Genomic DNA, 10,035 nt, shown 5'->3' with positions numbered 1-10,035 from the left:
ACATTAAGGAATATTATGCAGTAGCTAAAACGGCATCCAAAAATACGTGAAACTTTAATATTCTGGGTAAATGACAGTAGCAGAAGATGAGTCTTGTTTCATGACAGGGCTTCGTTTCAATCTGTGAAACAGCAGGTGTAATGGAATGAATGTGGACTTCATAGTCAAAAGACTTAAAAAAAAAAGACTTAAGATTTCAGAATTTAATTTTGAGTCATTGGCTTGAACAAGTTACTTTAGATTCTTACAGATAATGTATGCTTGACATATAGTTGATGCATAGTAAATGGTGCTTCTCTTCACCCATTCCTCTTAATTGATTTTTGTACTCTGGTACCTAACCCACCTGTATTGAAAGAATGGAACGGATGAATGCCAGTTTATCCTCAGTTAGCTAAAACATTTGTTTAATAAATATTAATAGTGTCTACTAAATGCCAGGCCCTGTTTTACATACTGGATAAAATAAAACAAATCTCTGCCCTCATGTTTTAATTATAATAGAAATTGGACAACGTGGTACATATGGGAATACAGAGATGTTCAAAAATGTTAAAATGTTATGGGAAAAATACAGAGCAGGGTGAAGAGGATTGGGAGTTCTGGGAGAAAGGTCACAACTTGAAATGGGGTGTTCAGTGTATGATTGAGAAGGTGACATTTGAGTGAAGAATTGAAGAAGATGGGGTGAACCATGCATGTGTCTGCAAAAAGCATGCCTAACCAGAGGAGGAGAGACAGCAAAGGCCCTGCAAAACTAATGTGCTCAGCCTGCTCACTGAGCAGTGAAAAGGCCACTTCTGTACGGATGGAGTGAACAGCAAGTGAGCAGAAGTCGTGGGAGATGAGATCAGGGAGGTATAGAGGACCTGATTCACAGTGTCTTATAAGCCATTTTTAGACTTTGGCTTTTACTCTGGTCAAGTGGTAGCCATTGCAGGATTCTGAGCAGAGGTAAGATGCGGTTTGACATAAAATTTAATGGGAACTGTGGCTGCTGTGTTGAAGTAGGGACAAAGGTAGAAAATAGGCCGTTACTGTACTCCAGGCAAGAGATCGTGGTGGCTTAGGCTGACAGGATAGCAGTAGAGTTCATGAGAAGTGGTTAGATTGTTAATACGTATTATGAAGGTAAACCCAACAAGGTTTCCTGACGGAAGAGAATGTAGGGCATGAGAAAGAAACAGGTGTCAAGAGTGACAACAAGAGTTTTAGCCTGAACAATTGGAAGAATGAAGTTGTCATTTACTGAGAAGAGAAAGGCTATGGACAGAACAGACTGTGGGGACATAGATTAGGAAATAATCTCATACCTCTGTTAGATTTCTAGAAAGTTTCACAGAAATATTTCCAGGAAATACAAAATAGCTTAACGGGGAAGCAGGGTTTTTGTTAGGCTTGGAGGAGTTTTTGAAAGTTACTGTGATAAAATGATTAAAACTTAACTGAAATATTTATAAAATGAATGGCTAAAAGCAAACCTTGTCCACTCCTAGGCCCAGTATAAATGATTTAATTTATACATGAGCTTACCTAGAGACATCCACAGGAATATTCTCAACAGCCCTGTTTAAGCCAAAACTAGAAACAACCCAATGTCCACCTAACATAGAATAAACATACAGTATTGTGGCAGCCGTAGAATAAAAATCCTATGCAGTGAGGGTAAATAACAACATGGGTAGATTTGACAAACATCACATTGGGTGAAAGAAGCCATACATACTACATGTATTGCATTTATATAAAATTCATAAACAGTCCAAACTATTTGTGTGTGGTGTTAGAGCAGTGATTATCTTTGAGGTGGGAAGAGATAGGAACTAGAAAGAACTGGGAAGGTTCTGGTAATGTTCTGTTTCTAGAGCTGGGTGCTGATAACATATTTGGAGTTCACTCTGAAAGTACATTGAGGTGTATACATTTATGATTTGTACATTTTTGTGTGAATATTAAGCTTCAGTAAAATTTGTTTAAGAAAAGATTTAGCTGGATTATTGCAATAATTTGTTTAAATTTAAGAGGTATCCATGTATTAAAAGAATACCAAAATACTTGGTCAAAGTAGTGGATAACCTTAAATTGCAGGAGAAAAGGAAAACAGATAGAACATCATCTACTCAAATTATTTTCTCTCCCAAACCTCTGTGGCAAGAGAATTCCCAGTAGAGGAATTTATATAAAATCTATGGAGGAAAATAAGGCTGAGGAATCAAGGCAGTGAATGAAGTTGCAAAAATGCTTATTAATATTTTTAAAGAAGCTATATATAAATAACTAGAAATTCTAGACAAGGAAGAAATTGGCATACAGACTCTTTCAAGACTTGGTGCATTGATCACAGATACTACCTTGTGGCATACCTACCATGGTAAATGCTACTGAATTACTTTGGTCTATGTAAATTTAGATTTTATAGCAATTACAACACTTAACTCATATTAGCACAGAATATTTGGTGATGATCCACCTTGTTCTGTCTTCTACTGTTTACTATCAGCATGTCTTCTTCAGCTTTTACTCAGAGATGAGCTCATCCCATAATAAAGTATAATTAGTAATTATGTACATTGCAGGGAGAAAGTGCCTCAATTTTGCAAGATTTTATAGTGTTGGGATTAAATCTTATAAACTTTGACACAGCTATTTACAAAATGATACTCAGTAAAGTATAACTTGATTTTAGTCACACTGCCCTTTGTCATTTGTTAGGAACTAAATCATGTATAATTTTGTAGTAATTCCTTATAATGAATATAATATCATAATCACAAATTCATGTTACAATTTAAACACAGACCTCCTTATCCTTAAATATTTAAATACATAGTAAGTCCACATAATTTGCCCTTGAAGCTTATTACTCGTCCAAACAAGTCCTGGATTTGAAACTTTCCAGGTGACTCGATTTGCTTATGTTAAATACCACTGACACATTTAACTAGAATTTTCAACGTTACAGTCCTAGTTAACTGGAGGAAGTATTGACAATGTAAGAAATTCAAATTTATTTATTTTTTTGGATATGTAAGGAGACTTTGCATAACTGGCAAAAGTGTCAGGAGAAACCTCTGTGTGTGTGTGTATTTATTTATAAGGGACCCTTTTTTGTATGCTTTCACTGAATGAAGAGCCAAATTAATATCCAGTTAAATTGATGTTTCAAAGAGGCTATCTTGATAATCTAATCATTTGAAAATATTTGAAAAATAAACTGTGTAACTTTAGGTGGAGGAAGCTAAACAAGAATTACAAGAAGTTGTTGAATTCTTGAAAAATCCTCAAAAATTTACCATGCTTGGAGGCAAACTTCCAAAAGGTAAGATATCTTCCCTTGACTGTGACTTACCAAAAAATACTGTACTATATTACTAACTTAATTTTTATCAGATTTGACTGACTAAAGTTTAGTTCTGAATTACTGTCTTACAAATAAGTGCTCATTCTGAACATACTGTTCTATAACCACCTTTGGGGGGGCAATTTAAATTTTGTTATAATTTCAGACTTTATAGTTGTAAGAATAGTAAAGAACACTCTCCATACTCCATTTTGTCCCATTTGCTCATTCCCTTTTTTTAAAAAAAACTACTTGTTAGTAAACTGTAGATGCCATGTTCCTTTATCCCTAAATATCTCATTGTGTATTTCCCAAGAATAAGGAAAAATCTCTATCTAATTTACATATATATTCTCTTTAACATAACATATTAAAATCAGGAAATTTAACATGAATCCAAAACTACTGTTAAAACCCACCGTCATTGAAATTTCAACATTTTTCCCAATAATATTCTTTGTAGCGAATTGCCCCACCCCCAACCCCAGGTTCATAGGAATCAAGGTTCACACATAACATTTAGGCTTTCTTTAATCTGAGAAAATTCCTCAGCCTTTTTTTTTCCAAGGTGGTGGGGGAGCTGATCTTTTATTTGAAAAATTGTGTGGAGTACATGATATTTTGTAGAACATTCCTCAGTTTAGCTTTCTCTGATGTTTTCTCACAGTTACTTAATATGGGTTTTAATGACTGTGATACTGTGATCTATAATAAATATATGGTAGTTCCCATTTCTTGGAATTTCAGTTATGAAAGCAGTAGTTTTCTTTTGTTTTGTTAATGAGCTGACTTTATGAACATATGGAAAGATGAAGGCTGGTTGCCCAAAGAAGCAGCCATGTGATTAGGGGGTTGGAACTTTCATTTTCATCCACCCACCCCACCCTGACCTCTGGAGGGAAGAGGGGCTGGAAGTTGAATCAGTCACCAGTGTCCAGTGATTTAATCACGCACATCTATGAAATGAGGCCTCCATTAAAACCCCAAAAAGGGGTTTGGAGAGCTCCCAGGTTGGTGAATATGTGGAATTCGGTGAGAGTGGTGCACAAAGAAGAGGGCATGGAACCCCCTCGCCCTTACCCTGTACTTTGCCCTTTGCATCGCTTCCATCTCGTTGTTCCTGAATTACATCATTTTATAATCATTTTAAACCAGTTATCTACTAAGCAAAACTTTTCTCTGAGTTCTGTGAGCTGCTCTAGCAAATTAATCAAACCCAACAAGGTCACTGGGACTTCCAACCTATAGCCTGTCATTCCGGTAAATCTGAGCCTGTAATTTGTGTGATCTGATGCTATCTCCAGGTAGGTAGTGTCAGAATTGAATTGTAGACACCCAGCTGGTATCAAAGAATTGCTTGTTGGTATGAAAGAAAACTCCACATATTGGAATTGGGTGCAGGTTTGTAATGGCTCTGTGATGTCCTGCTGTGAGGTTATTACGCTTTTTATCTAACCATTTATATTGAGCTTTAAATGTTTCCAAGCTTTTGTTATTAAAATTAGCACTGTGATGATCATGTTAGTATCTCAAGACATTGCCCACATGCTTATTTGCTTAGAATAAATTCTGCATTATTCATTTATTATACACAATACATACATTATTCTAGATTCCAGTTCTACACTTGGAATTGGTGAGTTAAAGGGAGCACTCTTGTGTAAGTCTTATTTTTATTTTGCTCAGTATCTCTACTGAGGATATTCAGCAGTGTATAAAAATGTTGGCATGAATCTTTGCTAATTTAGGGCTCACTTATTAAATCAATACAATAACATCATTGAAAGTATGATTAAAACTCTACAATGGTTGCATTCTTTCCAATCACAAGGAACATTTTATAAATTTGTGGGAAAATCCTCAGGTAAAAACCAGAGAAATTGATATAAACATGATTTAAACCAGGTAGGGATCACATGGCAATAGTCTTAAGGGTATTTTGGAGCTTTCCTGAAAAAGAGTTTGTTAAAATATAGTACTAATACAGTTCTGTTGTTTTTTTAAATGTAGTCTACAAAATGAAAAAGTCTTGTAAACCAAAGAATTCTGTTATCTCACCTTACGAAAAACTTAGTGTGAAAATTTTTAAACATGGAAAAGTTAGAAAGCTGTAGACCTTAACTATATGATATTGAAATACTTAAGTTATGCATTACCTAAGACTCTGGGCATTGTCCTAAATAGAGTGATTTATCCTACTAATAAAACTAGACACTTATTTCCTTAATAATAATATCAAATGTCCCTAGAATTTTTTAAAATACATTTTTAATGGAAGATTATCAAGTCAAGGATCATGTATTACATTTTGGTTGTTTAGTCTTTTAACCTATTTTTATATGACTTTTATCCTATTTGTTTATCCCTATGATTTCCCCCCCCTTTTTTTTCCCGCCCTTGTACCTCCCTTCCCACCCATCCTCCTCAGTCCCTTTCCCTTTGGTAACTGTTAGTCCATTCTTGGGTTCTGTGATTCTGCTGTTTTGTCCCTTCAGTTTTCCTTTGTTCTTATACTCCACATATGAGTGAGATCCTTTGGTACTTGTCTTTCTCCGCCTGGCTTATTTCACTGAGCATAATACTGTCTAGCACCATCCATGTTGTTGCAAATGGTAGGATCTGTTTTTTTCTTATGGCAGAGTAATATTCCATTGTGTATATGTACCACAACTTATTTATCCATTCATCTACTGATGGACATTTAGGTTGCTTCCATATCTTGGCTATTGTAAATAGTGCAGCGATAAACATAGGGGTGCATCTGTCTTTTTCAAACTGGAGTGTTGCATTCCTAGGGTAAATTCCTAGAAGTGGAATTCCTGGGTCAAATGGTAAGTTTATTTTGAGCATTTTGACGAACCTCCATACTGCTTTCCACAATGGTTGAACTAATTTACATTCTCACCAGCAGTGTAGGAGGGTTCCCCTTTCTCCACAACCTCGCCAACATTTGTTGTTGATTGTCTTTTCGATGATGGCGATCCTTACTGGTGTGAGGTGATATCTCATTGTAGTTTTAATTTGCATTTCTCTGATGACAAGCGATGTGGAGCATCTTTTCATGTGTCTGTTGGCCATCTGAATTTCTTCTTTAGAGAATTGTCTTTTCAGCTCCTCTGCCCAATTTTTAATTGGATTATTTGCTTTTTGTTTGTTGAGGTGTGTGAGCTCTTTATATATTTTGGATGTCAGCCCTTTATTGGATCTGTCATTTATGAATATATTTTCCCATACTGTAGGATTCCTTTTTGTTCTGTTGATGGTGTCCTTTGCTGTACAGAAGCTTTTTATCTTGATATAGTCCCACTTGTTCATTTTTGCTTTTGTTTCCCTTGCCCAGGGAGATATGTTCATGAAGAAGTCACTCATGTTTATGTCCATGAGATTTTTGCCTATGTTTTTTTTCTAGTTTTATGGTTTCATGACTTACATTCAGGTCTTTGATCCATTTCGAATTTACTTTTGTGTATGGGGTTAGAAAGTGATCCAGTTTCATTCTCTTACATGTAGCTGTCCAGTTTTGCCAGCACCATCTGTTGAAGAGACTGTCATTTCCCCATTGTATGTCCATGGCTCCTTTATCGTATATTAATTGACCATATATGTTTGGGTTAATGTTCAAGTCTCTATTCTGTTCCACTGGTCTGTGGCTCTGTTCTTGTGCCAGTACCAAATTGTCTTGATTACTATGGCTTTGTAGTAGAGCTTGAAGTTGGGGAGTGAGATCCCCCTCCCCCCTCTCACTTTATTCTTCCTTCTCAGGATTGCTTTGGCTCTTCAGGGTCTTTGGTGGTTCCATATGAATTTTTGAACTATTTGTTCCAGTTCATTGAGGAATGCTGTTGGTAGTTTGACAGGGATTGCATCGAATCTGTATATTGCTTTGGGCAGGATGGCCATTTTGACGATATTAATTCTCCCTAGCCAGGAGCATGGGATGAGTTTCCATTTGTTAGAGTCCTCTTTAATTTCTCTTAAGAGTGTCTATAGTTTTCAGGGTATAGGTCTTTCACTTCCTTGTTTAGGTTTTTTTCCTAGCTTTTTTATTCTTTTGATGCTATTGTGAATGGAATTGTTTTCCTGATTTCTCTATTAGTTCATTGTTGGTGTATAGGAAAGCCACAGATTTCTGTGTGTTAATTTTGTATCCTGCAACTCTGCTGAATTCTGATATTAGTTCTAGTAGTTTTGGAATGGAGTCTTTGGGGTTTTTTATGCACAATATCATGTCATCTGCAAATAGTGACAGTTTGACTTCTTCTTTACCAATCTGGATTCCTTGTATTTCTTTGTTTTGTTTAATTACCATGGCTAGGACCTCCAGTACTATGTTGAAAAACAGTGGGGAGAGTGGGCATCCCTGTCTAGTTCCCGATCTCAGAGGAAAAGCTTTCAGCTTTTCACTGTTCAGTATGATGTTAGCTGTGGGTTTATCATATATGGCCTTTATTATGTTGAAGTACCTGCCCTCTATGCCCATTTTGTTGAGAGTTTTTATCATGAATGGATGTTAAATTTTGTCAAATGCTTTTTCAGCATCTATGGAGATGATCATGTGGTTTTTGTCCTTTTTGTTGATGTGGTGGATGATGTGGATTTTCGAATGTTGTACCATCCTTGCATCCCTGGGATAAATCCCACTTGGTCATGGTGTATCATCCTTTCTCTTACACAGTTTCTAACTTGAAGACCCTAAATTACAGCTTACCTGTATCAGTTTTTAGATAAAAAGGAACCTCTGAGGATACCTTCCATATTAAAAATGTAAGATTCCAAGAGAACCATGAATTTTTTAATCAAAAAACGCTTCACACTCTGAGCATTTAACAAAAAACCCAAACATTCAAGTAGAATGTTGGACTGAATGGATATAAAGATCTTAGATTAGGAAAATTAGGATATATTGTGGGTTGATGACCACGAATAGTTAACTGAGGTATCTAAATAACAATGGTATCACATTTTATAAAAAGAAAATTGAAATTGGATTATTTATCTAAAAACCAAAATTGGAATAAAATAGAGATCTCAGAATATTCTTAGAATACAACAATAAACATAAGAAATGGACCTAATTCCCACGTTTATCTTCCATTCACATTCAATTTTAAATATGGATGGGGAGAGGGAGGGGAGAGGGAATTAAGTGGTCACAAGCATCTGTTACTAGTAATTCGAGTACACACGTAGTTGGTACTGCAAAACAGATGATGAAGCTTTTCCCAGGCTGCCATACTCTAAGGTCTTCTACCAACAGCTAGAGTTCACAACTCACACACAGCCGGGACCCGCGCACACGCGCGCACGGACGACCCGCAGCCCGCCGCCACCCGCAGCCCGGGCCGACCCAAGCCGCGGGGCCGAGCGACAGCGACCGGCGGAGCGCAGCAGGCACTTTGCAGGGTCCGCGCCGGGCACAAGTTACTTGCCCGACTCCCAGGGCCTCCGCGCTGAGGGAGGATAACACGGAGGGGGATGAGAGGAGGCGACGCCGAAGGGCAGCAGAGTGGGGAAACGCGCGGAAAGCAACAGCCGCTCCACCCAGACCAGAAAACTGGCCGGCCGGCCGCCCAGCGCCGGGGATGCGGCGGCGGCGGCAGGAGCGGCCAGCCGGAGAGAGGCCGAGGAAAAGACTCGACAGCGCAGGGAGAGCGGACCGGCCGCGGCGCGGGTCAGGCAGCGGAGGCGGGCAGAGAGCGCTCCGTTCCACTTGGCCGTCCCTGCTCCGGCCGCCCGGGCTGCCCGGCTCCCCCTGACTCGGCCGCTCCCCGGTCCCCTCCGCTACTCACCGTTGCTGCACCGCTGACTCGTCGGCTTTCTGCGCTGACACCCGGAGCCATCCGTCGGCTCCTCCTGCGGCCGCCGGTATGTTGGAGACCCGTTCTCCGCTTCTCTCCGCACCGCACCTGGCTTACGACACTCACGGCTTTACGGCCTCACGTTCTTTACGTCCAGAGGCTCGCTCTACGGCGGGAATCTTGTTGCTAGGAAGAAGGTGGTTGAAACCAATCATAACACATTGCTGAAGAAGGGTGGGTAGGGAGGGTGGGAGAACGGAATTAGAGGGCACTACGATTAGCCCACACAACGTAGAGCGGTCACTGGGAAGACACTATAGCACAGAGAAGCCAAGTACTGACACTATAGCATCTCACTACTCTGATGGACAGTGATTGTAATGGGGTGTGTGTGGGAGCGGGGGGACTTGATAATATGGGTAAATGTAGTGACCACAATGTTCATGTGACTCCTTTATAACATTGTATTAATAAAAAGTTTTTTTAATTACTGAGAAAAATTAGACATTTGAATAAATGAAGAGAGGTGGGCGTGTTCACAGATTCCAAGATTCAACTGGATGACGGTTCTCCCTAGATCGACTGTAGATTCAACATAATCCCCATCATAAGCCTACAGGCTTTTTTGTATTTATTATTCAGGGTACACCGTCTTATGAAGGTTTCACATGAAAAACTTAGTTTCAACATTCACCCATACTATCAAGTCCCCCCCATGCCCCATTGCAGTCACTGTCCATCAGTGTAGTAAGATGCCACAGAGTCACCACTTGTCTTCTCTGTGCTACACTGTCTTCCCCATGATCCCCCCACACTATGTATACTAATCATAATACCCCTCAGTCCCCTTCTCCCTCCCCCAAGGTGTACCGGACCTCTGCTCCTTTCCATAGTTGT

The 10,035-nt window shown here is 38.9% G+C and overlaps 1 protein-coding gene across 1 annotated transcript in view; it reads right to left on the bottom strand.

Moving 5' to 3' along the window:
• The window catches only part of LOC108387295 (serine/threonine-protein kinase greatwall), an 84,609-nt gene extending 75,056 nt beyond the window's left edge, over window positions 1-9,553 (bottom strand). Inside the window, exon 1 of the mRNA XM_073229129.1 lies at window positions 9,130-9,553. Coding sequence (XP_073085230.1) covers window positions 9,130-9,180 — 51 coding nt within the window. The 5' untranslated portion in view covers window positions 9,181-9,553. The remainder of the gene's footprint in view (window positions 1-9,129) is intronic.
• Window positions 9,554-10,035: the final 482 nt, after the last annotated feature.

The sequence above is a fragment of the Manis javanica genome, chromosome 2 (genome assembly GCF_040802235.1).
Source record: "Manis javanica isolate MJ-LG chromosome 2, MJ_LKY, whole genome shotgun sequence".
NCBI classification, from domain to species: Eukaryota; Metazoa; Chordata; class Mammalia; order Pholidota; family Manidae; genus Manis; species Manis javanica.
Note: the sequence above shows the minus strand (reverse complement) of the source record. Positions and strands in the feature narration are given on the sequence as shown.